Genomic DNA, 15,977 nt, shown 5'->3' on the forward strand with positions numbered 1-15,977 from the left:
ATCATTTTTATAGGTAGCTTTCATATCCACTGTGAAAAGTTTGAAGTAATATTCCAGATCTTTTAGAACAAAATTTGCACATAAATACAAGCATTATTATAATGAAGTCTTGGTTTTCTTGATTTTTTTTTAGGTGGCTCTAACTAACTACACCTTTGAAAACGTGAGCTTTCATGTTCTTCATCAGCGTTTTCCCCTCTTTACCTTTCGAGTCTTATCAGATTGGTTTGATAACAAGACAGATCTGTACAGGTAATTGTTTTATAACTCGAGGATAATATCTGTTAAAATGAGTATTATTAGAGTAAGTTTACATACAACAAAATGCACACATTTAAATTGTATTGTGCCATGACTTTAAAAAATGTATAGACCCTGTAACCACTACCCCAGTCTAGATTGTGAATGTTTAATATTTTAAGAAACTGCTGAATTGTTTTCTTTGGCAATTCTTCTGCAAGTCAGCTGGCAATAAATTCTCTCAGCCTTTATTTATCTGAAAATGTCTTTATCACATCCTTATATCTGAGGGATATTTTCAGTGTCTAATTCTGGGGTTGAGATTTTTTTTTCTTCCACCATTTTAAAGATTTCACTCCCTTTTCTTCTGGCCTCCATTGTTTCTAATGAGAAATCAATAGTCATTCTCCTCATTTTTCCAGTGTATACAATGCATTTTTTTTCAAAGTCAGGCTTCATGAACAGCTGACTGTGTTGTTCCTCTGTGTAAGGTTTATAGTGGAGGCGGGGGGATTACTCAGCTCTCCTGATCCACAGTCAGTCCTTAGAGGTTCCTAAGGGTTGAGGCTTTCTCAGCAGTCCTGCACTTCCCCAGAGCAGTGGACCTCTGCTCGGTACTATTGCCAGGCCTTGGCCCCAAGCAGATTTCCTGACTGCCCCAGGGGAAGATGGCTTTTTGCTTCAATTCCTTCCTCATCAGCGCTGTTTCCTTGCCTGGAATCTATGATGGAAAGGTTCCCTGCCTCTTTTCCAGTGGTAGACAGCTGTTGCTTGTTACTTAGTACAAGGCCCACAGTTGGAACAGGGCGGTTGCCTGCCCTTCCTTCAGGTGCAGCTTTTGCAACTACCCCTTTCCCAGCAGCAGACATCTTTTGCATCTTTTCTTTCCCCAGAGATGGTGGATCTCTGCTTAAATCCTGAGGATTAGAGTTTCCTGCCAGTCCCACAGCAGCTCAAGCCTTTGCTTCATAGGAGAGAAAAATCAGAGGAAGATGCAGGATTTCATTCCTTTGTGCCCTGCCCTGCCCCCAGTCTTGGTGGGGGTTCCATGGAAAAACACTCCTCTGGTATCTAGGGTTCCCAGTGGTTATAAACTGTCATGCTGGCCCATCCGTGACCTTTAAGAATTTATTAGCATTTTAACTGGTTCACTCTTAAGTGCTTTTATGGCAGCTGCTTCTGCTGCCAGTGCTCTGCCAAAGATGACGTAAGTTATGTGTCCTGTCTTTAGATGGATTTGTCACCCTGTAAAATTTAGTTCACCTGATTCTCTTGTAACCTCAACTTTCTGACGGCTTCAAGAAAACATGATTTTGTAGATTATCCAGCTGTTTATTATTGTTAGATTGGATTGATGTCAGTGTCCTTTTGCAGCTTGCTTTATCTGAAACAGAATTCTGTGATTTTTTTTTTTCCTGGTTGCTTTCAAGGTTTTTCTCTTTGCCTTTAGTTTTCAGTAATTTCACTATGATATTCCTAGATGTGGATTTTTAAGAATTTAACTTTCTTGGTGTTTGCTGTGCTTCTTAGATCTTTAAATTGATGTTTTTCATCAAATTTAGGAAATTTTTGGCTATTTCTTTAAATATTTTTTTCTGCCCCCGCTTACTCTTTTCTAAGACTCCAAATTACATGTGTATTAAACTATTTGACAGTGTCCCATAGATCTTTGAGGCTCTGTACATTTTTCTTCAGACTTTTCTCTAACAAGCTATCTTTAGGTTCACTAACTTCCTTCTGTCATCACCAGTCTGCTGTTAAACAGGCCAGCCATTTTGTATTTCAGTTACTGTATTTTTAGTTCCCAAATTCTCATTTGGTTCTTTTTATAGTTTCCATATTTTGTTGCCCTGTCTATTCACTCCTTAAGACTATATTTTTCTTTTAATCTTTTAAATATTGTTTTCCTTAGATTCCTGAACATATCTATAATAGTTACTAAATTCAACATCTGGCTATCTCGGTGTTAGTTTCTGTTTAACTGCTTTTTTTTCTTAACTGGGTCATATTTTTTTAAACATTTTTTTATTTAAATTCAATTTATTAACATATAGTGTATTACTGGCTTCAGAGTTACAGGCCTGTGATTCATCAGTCTCATGTAACAACTGGATCATAGTTTTTGTTTGTTTCTTTGCATGATTATGTAATGGATATTGTTGATGTTCTCTTGTACAGATTCTGGATTTTTATCTTCCTGTGAAGTGTGTTTATTTTTGCTCAAGTTGGCAATTCAATTATTGGCTGATCACCTTGAACTTAACGTAAACCTGGTTTTTATGCTTTGTTAAGGTGATTCTCTCGAAAGCCAAAGTGTTCTCTAAGCCCCTCAAACTTGTCAGGATTCAATCTCCAAACTCTGTCCCATTTGCATATTGCTAGTGCTTGGTTTTAGGTTTGTCTAGAGTAGGCTTTACTCTAGGTCAAAGGCCTCCTAAGGCATGGTTTCTCTGGACTCCCAGCTGGCTGCCCAACTTGTTAATAAAGGGATAATGAGGTCTCTCCTCTCTAGCAACCCCAGCACTGTCTGAATAGTTCTTTTCCAAACCCACGCTCACAGCAGCTGCTCCTTAGTAAGCCTCAAAGGGTTTCATCTTCCTCATTTTCAGCACAGCCCTAGGCCCGTTACTCACAGGAAACCCCCGCCTGTGTTTCTGACTGCTAACCTCTGCTGCTTGCACAGATAATCTGTCCCTCAGGTTCTAGCTGTGAACTGCCTGAAGTCTGATCTTTGCTTCCTCAGCTTAGCAAGACGGCCTACTTAAATTCTAGCATCCTGCAGTGTAATTAGGAAATTGTCTTCACATGGGCTGGGGTTCACTAGCACAGTCTTACATTGCCTATTGTTCTTTGCCCAGGAACAACTACCTCAACTGTTTTATCAAAGCAGGAAAGCTAGTCCAGTGTCATTTATTCCATCATAGTCAGAAGTGAAAGTTCCCACCTCTACTTTTCTTTTTTTTTTTTTTTTAAAGATTTTATTTATTTATTTGAGAGAGAGAGAATGAGAGAGAGCACATGAGAAGGGGGAGGGTCAGAGGGAGAAGCAGACTCCCCGCCGAGCAGGGAGCCCCATGCGGGACTCGATCCCGGGACTCCAGGATCATGACCTGAGCCGAAGGCAGTCGTTTAACCAACTGAGCCACCCAGGCACCCATACTTTTCTTTAAGTTGAAGATAAAATGATAGTAGCAAGCTTAGAAAATAGCTATATAAAGAAAAAAGTCCTGAAATTAATATGCCCAGTGTTTGAAATGAATGAAGCTCTGCTTATTGAATTGTAAGGCCACATGATGGTGAGGATGGAAATATAGCCTTAAAAACAACTTGAAACATTTGGGGAAACTGCTTTCTGAGCATGTCATCTCTAGTCTCTTTTGAGGAATCTCAAGGAAGTAAAGTGTGAAGTCACAGAAAGCACTAAGCTTATGATCAAAGCCTTATAGAAATGGAAGTTTAGGAGAAGTTATCTATCAAATAAAATGAAACTTTTATTTATTTTTTTAAAGATTTATTTATTTATTTGAGTGAGAGAGTGTGTGTTGGGGGGGGCACGAGCGGGGGAAGGAGCAGAGGGGGAGAGAGAATCTCAAGCTGACTTCCCATTGAGCATGGAGCCCGATGCAGAGGTCGATCTCACGACCCCTAGATCATGACCTGAGCCGAAACCAAGAGTCAGATGCTCAACTGACTAAGCCACCCAGGTACCCCAAAATGAAACTTTTAATATTAATATTAAACTTAACATTGAAAACTATATTTGGTGGTTTACTCGTGAGCCCTAAAATGCAGTAAATGCATATTTTGCTACCTCTAATTAGGCATTATCTAGGATAAGTAATTGCTTTTGCCAAGTGAAATAGAGAGCTAGACCTAACATACTACATAAAGGACTTGAACTAGACATTAGACCGTTCATGTTAGATGGCTTGTTTTACATGGAGACCATACACTCTTTCTTTGGAGATACTTTGGAAGATCACACAATTATATTTTTAAATTTAAGTGAAATCTTACCAACAAAGTAAGTCATACTTTTTAATTTGCATTTGCTAAAAAAAAATAATTGCATTTGCTTTCTACAGTGTTTTAAGTAAACAGACACATTTTTTGTAAATTGCCTCAGAAATTAAAGGAACTTGCTAGTCAAGAATTTCTTGTATTAAATCTGTATGTAAAGCATGAGGGAGCCCTGATTATTATCATTTTGTTTTTGTAAATTCACATTTGGTCTTCTGAAAGCCCTTGATTTATATAAATGAGTTAAGTTCTCAGAGTTGTGTTGTTAGAATGTATTGTCCCATGAAATGTTATGTTCCATGTTTAGATTCCTCAATCAGCTTATAAAACCTTCCTAATCCCTACTAGTAATGATCTAGGGAACTCATAGTAGCATTCTGATTTCATCTGCTTTCCAAGCAATAGTTTTGAATACTGTTCCAGTTTCTGAGCTAGGAGCTGTGTGTTGGTAGCAGAAGGTTATGTAGCTCAAGAAGACAATATTCAAAATTTTTTTCTTCATTTCCTGGATGTAGAGCCAATCCAAAGAAAAAAGTTCAGAATAAGTGAATTTTTACTTAGAATTCTTAACTCTTTTTGTCACTTTCTTTTTAGAAGCCCTACCCCAGAAAATACCCTGTGCCCTCAAGATGCTCTAAGTTCATTCAGCACCTACCCAGGCCTATCATGAGTAGCTTATACTTTATATTTCCCTCCCTCTTCCCCAAATAAAAACTTGCATTTGGGCTCCTGGGTGGCTTAGTCAGTTAAGCATCTGCCTTGGGCTCAGGTCATGATCCCAGGGTCCTGGGATCGAGTCCCACATCAGGCTCCTTGCTCAGTAGGGAGTCTGCTTCTCCCTCTGCCCCTACCCCTGCTTGTGATCTCTCCCTCTTTCACTCTCTCGCTCTAAAGTAAATAAAATATTTTAACAAAGAAATAAAAACTTGTATTTGTTTATTATACTTGAATTTCACAAAGTGTTAGGAGAATGACATAATTCTTTAACAACAACAAAATTACCTAACAAAATTCTACTTTGTCACATTATTTTTTTAAAGACCACAATTTAATTCCATTCTCTTTTTATACCATGTGGTGACCCAAATAGGACTAGAAAGTAGGAATGAAGGTGATCTTATTTATTTTTTAAAGATTTGTTTATTTATTTTAGAGAGAGCAAGCAGGAAGGAGGAGTAGAAGCAGAGAGAGAGTCCCAAGCAGACTCTGAGCTAAGCATGGAGCCCAACACGAGGCTTGATCTCATAACCCTGAGAGCACAACCTGAGCTAAAACCAAGAGTAGGTCACTTAACCAACTGAGCCACCCAGGTGCCCCATGAAGGTGATCTTATTTTAAAAGATTACTTTTTTAATTTAAAAAGTCCACTTTTGGGGTGCGTGGGTGGCTCAGTTGGTTAAGCGACTGCCTTCAGCTCAGGTCATGATCCTGGAGTCCCGGGATCGAGTCCCGCATCGGGCTCCCTGCTGAGCAGGGGGTCTGCTTCTCCCTCTGCCCTCTTCCCTCTCGTGCTCTCTGTCTCTCATTCTCTCTCTCTCAAATAAATAAAAAATAAAAAAAAATTGTTATAATCATAGAATAGAATATTCAGTAGCTATAAAAATATATAATTATGGGGAAATAGTCAAAATATATTAAGTTAGAAATGCAAGTTATAGAACAGTATTTCTGTTTATTTTATTTAAAAATTGAATATAAAGTTTTTAGGACAGCTTTTTGTTTAATTCTTTTTAATAGTTTTGTTCAGATACAATTCACATACCATATAATTCACCCATTTAAAGTATACAATTCAGGGGCGCCTGGGTGGCTCAGTCGTTAAGCGTCTGCCTTCGGCTCAGGTCGTGATCCTAGGGTCCTGGGATCAAGCCCCGCATCAGGCTCCCTGCTCGGCGGGAAGCCTGCTGCTCCCTCTCCCACTCCTCCTGCTTGTGTTCCTGCTCTTGCTATCTCTCTCTCTCTCTCTGTCAAATAAACAAATAAAATCTTTAAAAAAATAAAGTATACAGTTCAATGATTTTCATGTATTCAGTTGTGGAACCATTACCACAGTAAATCTTAGTATTTGCATTACCCCAAAAAGGAACCCTGCATCTCCTAGCCATCACCCTCCAGTCTTCCCTTCTCTACTCCCTACCCCTATTAATCTGCTTTCTGTCTGTATAGATTTGCCTGTTCTGGATATTTCCTATAAATAGATTCATATAATATGTTGCCTTTTGTAACTGACTTCTTTTAGTATAGTTGTCCAGATTAATTCATATTGTAGCATGTGTCAGTACTTCATTTCCTTTTATTGCCAAATAATATTCCATCATGTGGATATGTACCACATTTTGTTTATTCATTCATCAGTTGATGGACACTTGGGTTATTTCCCCTTTTGGCTTTTTTGAGTAGTGCTGTTAAGAACATTCGTGTATGGGATTTTGTGTAGATGGATGTTTTCATTCTTGGATATATACTGAGGAGTGGAATCAGTGAATTATATGGTAGCTATGTTTAACAATTTGAGGAATTGCCAGACTGTTTGCCAATGCAACTGCACTATTTTACATTCCCACCAGCAGTGTATAAGGGTTATAATTTCTCCATACCCTCACTAACACTTGTTATTATCAGTCTTTTTTATTATAGGGTGATTTTTTCCTTCTTTTCATGTTCATTTTCCAGTTTTTCTGTATTAGTCATGTATTGTGACTTTTAAAACTTTTTTTTATTGAACAGTTATGTGACTGTATTGTTCTAAAAGCCATATAATTAAGGGTTGCAATATATTTGAGCCTTAATATTTGTTAAATGAATAAATTTTATTTTTAATATACTTTATTTTTATGTTTTAATATTCAATCAAAACTTTTGTTCACGGCTTTGGTGGAGGGTTTTTTTGTTGTTTGATTATTTTCTTAAAAGCAGGGTAAAGAGATTAATTTATGTAAAGATTTAAATCAAAGAACAGAATATTTGTATTTTCACAGAAAATACTGATTTGACATATATTACCCCAGGTATAATCTCATTAAAGTTATTTTCCTAATCATCACCAAATTATTGTGTTTCTTCCCATGAACACATAGGAGGCGTGCTTTTAGAGTGGTATTTACAGTGATAACCCAAAGCCTCCATGTTCTTTAAAAACCTATAGATATGGTGAATTATAATTGTATAATTATTGCATCAGCAGTAGCATCTAAGAGAGTGTTAATTTTTTATAATAAAAATAGAGTAACAACAAGCAAAATACTGAGAATAATTATTCTTACACGTACTATTTTAAACTTTGCATATTTTCACTAGGTTTTATGCCCTTGAAATATATGGAATTTTCTAATGTTTAACTCCTTTACATATTTTGCTAATGGCTCACATCATGACTCCCTCCTTAAATCCTCATTTTTAATGTGTAGGTTTTAGCAGAATTAAGAGTACTAGTTTTAAGCGTCCACATTTTTCCCTAATGTTCATAACATGGATTCTCTTTTTAACAGGTGGAAAATGGTTGATCACTACATTAGCCGTGTCCGTGGAAATCTCCAAATGTTAGAACAGCTGGACCTGATTGGGAAAACCAGTGAAATGGCTAGACTCTTTGGCATTCAGTTTTTACATGTACTGACAAGGGGTTCACAGGTAGGAAATCAATTTTCTTACACACTTGAAAGTTCTATGTCAGTGACATACTTACTTTTGAGATGTTTGAGGTGATTTGATATTTTGAACTCTATGTGGTACTGATATATAGGTAGTTAATCAAATCTTGTCATTTTATTTTCTGGAAAAGCTTTAATTTCACCTAACACCTCCACTTTTTATTTTCTCTCCATACCAACTTTCTGGCCACTGCTAAGTTTTTCATGCTATTAAAAAACTAAATGACTATGTCCCTGGGATGACATTTTGTTCCTGAATATTGTCAGTGTGATTAGGGAGGCCTTCAAAGGCCCCTTAAAACTAGGGAAGAAGCAGCAAAGAAAGTCTGCCTCTCTTTTGTTTTACATTCCTAATTTTAGCATGTTCTAATTCCCAAATAAAAGTTTAATATAAAAAGGAAGAGGATTTAGGATCAATATAAGTAGCTATATCACTTTTTTAAGAAATTAAAGAAAAATAGGACCCTAGAAGTAATTTAATTCATAACTTTTTAATTAATTTCCCATGGATATGAGAGATTTTGTCAAATGCATCACCCAAAAAGAGTTCATGCCTTCATTTCAACAAACACTTATTTGAATACCTTTAATGTGTTAAATAAACACTGTGCTAGGCATCAGGGATACTACATTAATTCACTCAGGTTCCTTAACCTCATAAAATCTTTTATTTTAATTATTTTAATTAGTGTAAGTCTATAACATTCCCCCAATCTACTAATTCAGTAAATACAGCAAAAAGAGTTCTAATTACTTTGGCATGTTTATTATATTGTTTATAAACTATTTATACCCCCCACAAATTTTAAAAATTATTTGAGCTGGCTTTATAATAAGAGGCAAAGATACCTTAAAACAACATGAGAACATTTCTGTGAACCCATGCTGGTTCTTGTGAGTGCTTTCCTTTTCTAATACTCCAAACCATCTGCTTAATAGTGGTTATTACAAACAATCAGTAATTGCTTGATTCAATTTTGTGAGGGACTGGTATTAAGCTGACTACCTTTCAATTCTGGAATCCTGTGTTTCCTTCTTGGAAAATTGGAATAACATTTATCCATCTCAGGTCTCCTGACTTTCATTCTCTAATTTTCTCAAATAAATTTCTCAAAGATCATTGGCCAACTTTTCAAATGAAATTGTTAAACTGTATAGTCTTTCCTACATCTGTTTATTATGAAATAGATGTTTTTAAACATAAAAAGAATCTAATTTTGTCTCTTTCCAAAATTTGACTTATTGTATGTTATTTGATATATTTTACAGTTTTTATAAAAGTTATAGGAATATAGGAAAAGAATTTATGAATGTTTCCTACAGGCACCTGAAAGCTTACTAAATAACCCATAGTATATAACTGTATTGTAAAAATGCATCCTTGGGGCACCTGGGTGGCTCAGTCGGTTAAGCGTCCGACTCTTGATCTCAGCTCAGGTCTTGATCTCAGGGTCATAAGTTGAAGCCTCGTGTTGGGCTCCACGCTGGGTGTGGAGCCAACTCAAAAAACCTATAAGAATGCAGCCTTATTCAGAAGAGTAGAACATCCCCTAGATGATTATCATATATTCAAAGACCAATATATTTCTATTTAAACTGTTTCTTCTTTTCTTCCTACTTCACCTCTCTGCCTGCAGTACCGTGTGGAATCAATGATGTTGCGTATTGCTAAACCAATGAACTATATTCCTGTGACACCTAGTGTACAGCAAAGATCCCAAATGAGAGCCCCACAGTGTGTTCCCCTAATTATGGAGCCTGAATCTCGCTTCTACAGCAACTCTGTTCTCGTTTTGGATTTCCAGTCACTATATCCTTCGATTGTGATTGCATACAACTACTGTTTTTCCACCTGCCTTGGCCATGTGGAGAACTTGGGAAAGTAAGGGGTCTTTTTCTCATATTTATAATTATGTTGTTGTGCTTTGTACTTCTTACTAAAATTAGGCTTTAAGTGTCTCTTTGCACTTGATACTGTCCTTTTGAGCAAGATGAATAGGCTGTAGCACAGCTAATTCATTCTTTGTAGTTAACTTACTAATTGATGTGGATGTGGATAACTGTATGACTAATTCATCATCATGAATGGATGACTCATGAAGATCATGAATAGATCAGTCTTGCAACTTACTTGTTTCATTCTCCATGTACATCTGTGGCCTCTTTAAATGAGAGTTACATTTAATTTGTTGATATAAATCACTTTTCAGTGGTATAGTTTGAGGATTATGATCTCCTATCTCCAGCTGTCACCTCCTCTTGACCTCTTAGAAATGGTCAATGATATTTTTAAGTTAAATTGGTAAATGTTGGGTTGTATTTATTCATGTCAACCAAATTTTATAAACTGAATAACATTTTTAATGTTCAAAGGAGTATATATTCTTCTCATAAGAAATACAGAGTCTTCCTTTATAATGATTTTTGTGTATTTAAAACCAAGTTATAGGGATACCTGGGTGGCTCAGTTTTTAAGCGCCTGCCTTCAGCTCAGGTCATGATCCCAGGGTCCTGGGATCGAGCCCCACACTGGGCTCCCTGCTCAGCGGGAAGCCTGCTTCTCCCTCTCCAACTCCCCCTGTTTGTGTTCCCTCTCTCACTGTGTCTCTGTCAAATAAATCAAATCTTAAAAAAAACAAGTTATAGTGTTAGTCTAGAGTATACTCGTTCCTTCATAAAAAGTATTCATGGAAATTATATTGGTAATCCTGTCTTTATTAAGAACAGAAATTTGGAAAAGTTATTTAAAATCTTTCTATTTAAGGCTTAAATTTTTCTTTAAGGAACTTAGTGTAAGATGGTCATATGTTGAGCTGAAATCTGGTATTTCAGTATAGATTTTACCCGTAAGTTTTAGGATAATGCCATTTAAGAAATGTTTCTTTTAATAAATTGTGAATACTGAAGAACTGCTATTTGGTAATAGACAAATTACTAAGTAAATGAATTCATGTTTAGATATTTGAAAATGAATTTCTACTGGAGTTAAAAAGATTCCTAAAATTGTCTAGTATCGCTATTCTATGATTTGCGAAAGTATGTGCTTAATGTTTTCTTTCTTAATAGGTATGATGAGTTCAAATTTGGCTGTACCTCTCTAAGAGTACCTCCAGATTTACTTTACCAAATTAGGCATGATATCACAGTGTCCCCCAATGGAATAGCTTTTGTCAAGGTAATACTCTCTTGTAAGTGAAAGGTATCGACTGTGGCTTAACCTTTGGAGAGCTGATGATTTAGATTATATGTTGGCATATAAAACAAAGAAAAGAAAAAAAAAGTTTGCTTGAATATCTTATCTTAAAAAGTAAAGATATATGAATCTGCTAAGAAATTATTTTTTAAAAACCAATTACCTTGTTTTGCATGAATTTGGGTTTAAAGTCTTTTAACTGTTAGATTTTAGTTTTTAATGAAATACTGAAAGAAATAAATGTGCATATATGCCTTCTGACCTCTATTAGAATCTGAGACTTAAATAGCTATTTGACAATCACAACGATGTTAACTTACAAGATTTAAATTGCTTTAATGTGTAAACTCTAATTGTTCTACATTATTTTAAATTAAGACTGTCTTAGAAATGATATTCTAATATATTTATTGATTGCATTTTAAGATATCCAAACTAATAATAGGGTCTCTTTTTTTCTCTCCCCTTATCTCCCATTAAAAGAGACCAAAGGGAGCCTCATAAATGAATAAAGACAAATAGGAGAGTGATCTAGGAGAAGATTATATTGCCTCTCTTATGCCAACTTCATTCCTTTTTTTTCTTTTTTTCTATTTCCTTACCAGTGAGTCTGACTATAATCATGGTACAGTAGGGCAGTTGATGGTAGCATGGACCCCACGAGCCCTCAGATTCATTCTGGTGTACTTAGCAAAAGTAGCATAATTTTCTACCAGTAAGAGGTTGCTGTGTTCAAAGAGTACCCTAAAATTAGCTATTTAGATAGGAGGAAAATTCTCACCAGAGACTTCATGACCTATTCCTTTTTGGAAAATATTACCTCTTTAACATAATGACATATATTACATCTTAACTAAACATTATGACTGCTTCATAAGGTACACAGAATGAATTAGAGGTTAGAATATGTTTTCGTTGTCACATATGTAGTGGCTTGTTATATTATCTTCCTTTAACAGTATTTTTAAAATTTACATCTACATTTTGACCCAAAATGTAAAGCTTAATAAAACTAAGGGTTTTTAATATTCAGAAGTGTGATTATTCTATACCTAAGGTTTTAATTGTTCAGTCCAACATGCATTACCTTGCACGTGTCTGTGAATCATCTTCAAAGTTAATACTGTTTTGTGGTTTTCATTCCTACTGGACTTCTCATAAATTCTCCCTAGTCTTGATTAATACAAATGATTTTTTTTTGGCATCAACAAATTTTATCACCTCACTATTCATCCCCTCTTCCAGATTGCTAATAAATATAGGCCGGAGGGGATGGCTTAGTGGTCTAAGCATCACATTTGAAATACCTAGAGTCCCTGGAACTGCAGGTTTGAATGTCAGCAGAGTCAACCCAGCTCATCATTCTTCCAAGGTAGATAAATGGAGTTCCATGCAGATTACTGTGTGGGGTCATTAGGATGAGATCTTTAAAAACTGAGGTTTGTTATGAGTGATACAAATCCCGTGTGTCTTTCTGAAAGAGTGGGGGTTTGAATCAAAGTTTTGAAAAAAATTTCCCTCTGAACTTGTTGTATGGTCTCTTATGCATTAGTTGACATCCTCCTCCCTGGAGGTCTCTGAACTCACATAATAGTGCTACATTAGATTTATAAACATTACAGGAACCTTTTAGGAGAAAAGTCCTCTTCAAAGGAAAGAAAATGTGATGATTTTGTATTGATGGCCACTGGCCCTGTGGCCACTCAGTTATTAGTATGTTTCAATTCATGACAGTTGGCCATTGTTAAACTTTGTGCTTCCTTCTTAATTATCTAAATCTATAACTTCTAAGGGATTTTAAGTATTCTTTTTTTCTTTATGATAGCCTTCAGTAAGAAAGGGTGTCCTACCAAGAATGCTTGAAGAAATTTTGAAGACTAGACTTATGGTGAAGCAATCAATGAAGGCTTACAAGCAGGACAGAGCCCTTTCACGAATGCTTGATGCACGTCAGCTAGGACTTAAGCTTATAGCAAATGTCACGTTTGGCTATACAGCTGCGAATTTTTCTGGGAGAATGCCATGCATTGAGGTAAGTGATACAAATCTGTAGTTTTTTCAAGAGACTGAAGCAGCATTAAATGAGTATCTGTTGATTGAAGTATTTTGTTTAGACTAAAGAGTTTCATTTCCATGACATAAGATCAGTTTTGCTCAAACTGGAGCTTGTATACATACAAAATCTTAGGGGCTTGGGGGTTTTTCTGTATGAGAACTCTTTATCTTACACATTTTTCTACATATCTAGATGAGCATACAGCCCGATCGAGCCCGATGTGGGACTCGATCCCAGGACCCTTGGATCATGACCTGAGCTGAAGGCAGACGCTTAACGACTGAGCCACCCAGGCGCCCGAAATGGACCAGTTATTTAAAAGATCTAATCTGGGGCGCCTGGGTGGCTCAGTCGTTAAGCGTCTGCCTTCAACTCAGGTCATGGTCTCGGGATCCTGGGGTCGGGCCCTGAATCGGGATCCCTGCTCAGCGGGAGGCCTGCTTCTCCCTCTCTCACTCCACCTGCTTGTATTCCCTCTCTCACTGTCTCTCTCTCCTGTCAAATACATAAATAAAATCTTAAAAAAATAAAATAAAAAGATATAATCTGCCAAAACTCATATAGTAAGAAAACAAGTCTGAATAGGCTTATACCTATTAAAGAAACTGAATTAATAACTAATAACCTTCCAAAATGGAAGGTACCAGACCCAGGCGGGTTTACTGGTAAATTCTACCAAACATTTATGGAAAAAAATTGTACCAATTCTCTACAATCTCTTTCAGATATTACAAACAAAAGGAATACTTTATAATTCATTGTGAGGCCAGCATAATCCTAATACCAAAACCAACAAAGACATTACAAGAAAACTACACACCAATATCTTTCATGAACATAGATGCAAAAATTTTCAACAGATATTAGCAACTCAAATCCAACAATATATAAACAATTATACATCACAACCAAGTGGGATTTATCCCAGGCATGCAAGGCTGATATAACAATCAGAGATCAGCTAATGAGATCCGTCACATCACACACAGGCTAAATAAGAAAAGCCAAATGATCATAACAATAGATGCAGAGAAAGCATTTGACAAAATCTAATATCCATTCATCATAAAGACCCTCAGTAAAATAGGAAGAGGGGAACTTTCTCAGCTTTGTAAAGAATATCCACCCCAAAAAAACTTACAGCTAATATACTTAGCTATGAAAACCTTGAATCTTTCCCACTGAAATTAGGAACAAGGCAAGGATGACCCCTCTCACCACTGCTTTTCCAACATCATAAAAGACCTGGAAGCTAATGCAGTAAGACAAGTAAAAGGACATAAAAGGTATACAGATTGGGAAGGAAGAAATAAAACTGTCTTTGTTATATATGGCATAATCCTCTCTGTAGAAAATCCAAAAGAATTAACAAAAAATCCTCCTAAACCTAATAAGCAGTTATAGCAGGGTTGCCGAATACACGGTTAATACAACAAAAGTCACTTTCCTATATACTAGCAATGAACAAATGAAATTTGAAATTAAAAATGTAACACCATTTATATTAAGCATCCCCAAAAATGAAATGCTTTGTATAAATCTAACAAAGTGTATAAGCTCTCTATAAGGAAAACAACACAACTGGTGAAAAATGCAAGAAGAGCTAAATAAAAGGAAAGATACTGATATCGGTAGATGTTGACGGATAAGACTCAGTATCGTCAAGATGTCAGTTCATCCCAAATTGATGTATAGATTGAGTGCAATCCTAGTCAAAATCCCAGCAAGTTATTTTGTGGATATTGACAAACTGATTTTAAAGTTTACACAAAGAGGTAAAAGACCTAGAATAGACTACACAATTTTGAAGAATAAACTCAGAGAACTGACAGTACCTGACTTCAAGACTTACTAAAGCTACACTAATCAAGGTAGTGTTGTACTGGCCAAAGAATTAGTAGTGGAACAGAATAGAGATTTCAGAAATAGACCCACATAAATATAGTCATCTGATCTTTAACGGAGGAGCAAAGGTAATACAATGTAGTGAAGATAGAAGATAGTCTTTTCCATAAATGCTGCTGGGATAACTGGATATCCACAAGCAAGAAAGTGGATCTAGACACAGACCTTATACCCTTCACAAAAATTAACTCAAATTGGATCACAGAACTAAATATAAAGCACAAAACTATAAAATTTCTAGAAGATAAACATAGGAAAAAATCTAGATGACCTTGGATTTGGTAATGGCTTTTTAGATGCAACACCAAAGGCACAGTCTATGAAAGAAAGAATTGATAAGCTGTACTTCATTAAAATAATTTTCCACTCTGCAAAAAACACTCAAGTGTGAAGAGATAAACCATAGACGTGGAGAATGTGGGGGTTAGGGGCACTGACCCCCCCACAGAGTTGAAAATCCACAAATAACTTTTGACTCCCCAAAACTTAACTACAAGTAGTCTACTGTTGACCAGTAGCCTTACTGATAAACACATATTTTTTATGTTATATGTATTATATGCTGTATTCTTACAGTTAAGTTAAAGGAAAATGTTATTAAAATCATAAGAGAAAATACATTTACAGTACTATACTGAATTTATTGAAAAAATCCACATATAAGGGAACCCATACAGCTCAAGCCTGTTTTGTTCAAGAGTCAACTGTGTATATACCACATTTTCTTTATCCCTTCATCTGTCAGTGGACACTTAGGTTGCTTCCATGTCTTGGCTATTGTATATAATGCTGCAACGAACATAGGGGTACATGTATCTTTTACAGTTAGTGTTTTCATTTCCTTCAAATATATACCCAGTAGTGAAATTGCTGGATCACATGGTATTTCTGTTTTTAAATTTTTGAGGAACCA

At 36.0% G+C, this 15,977-nt stretch overlaps 1 protein-coding gene across 1 annotated transcript in view; it reads left to right on the top strand.

The window, feature by feature from the left end:
- REV3L (REV3 like, DNA directed polymerase zeta catalytic subunit) overlaps nt 1-15,977 on the top strand; it is a 175,534-nt gene that overhangs the window by 133,105 nt on the left and 26,452 nt on the right. Inside the window, exons 21-25 of the mRNA XM_021693690.1 lie at nt 134-252; nt 7,749-7,890; nt 9,548-9,792; nt 10,977-11,085; nt 12,929-13,135. Of these exons, the coding sequence (XP_021549365.1) occupies nt 134-252; nt 7,749-7,890; nt 9,548-9,792; nt 10,977-11,085; nt 12,929-13,135 (822 nt within the window). The remainder of the gene's footprint in view (nt 1-133; nt 253-7,748; nt 7,891-9,547; nt 9,793-10,976; nt 11,086-12,928; nt 13,136-15,977) is intronic.

Source organism: Neomonachus schauinslandi, chromosome 8 (assembly GCF_002201575.2).
Source record: "Neomonachus schauinslandi chromosome 8, ASM220157v2, whole genome shotgun sequence".
NCBI classification, from domain to species: Eukaryota; Metazoa; Chordata; class Mammalia; order Carnivora; family Phocidae; genus Neomonachus; species Neomonachus schauinslandi.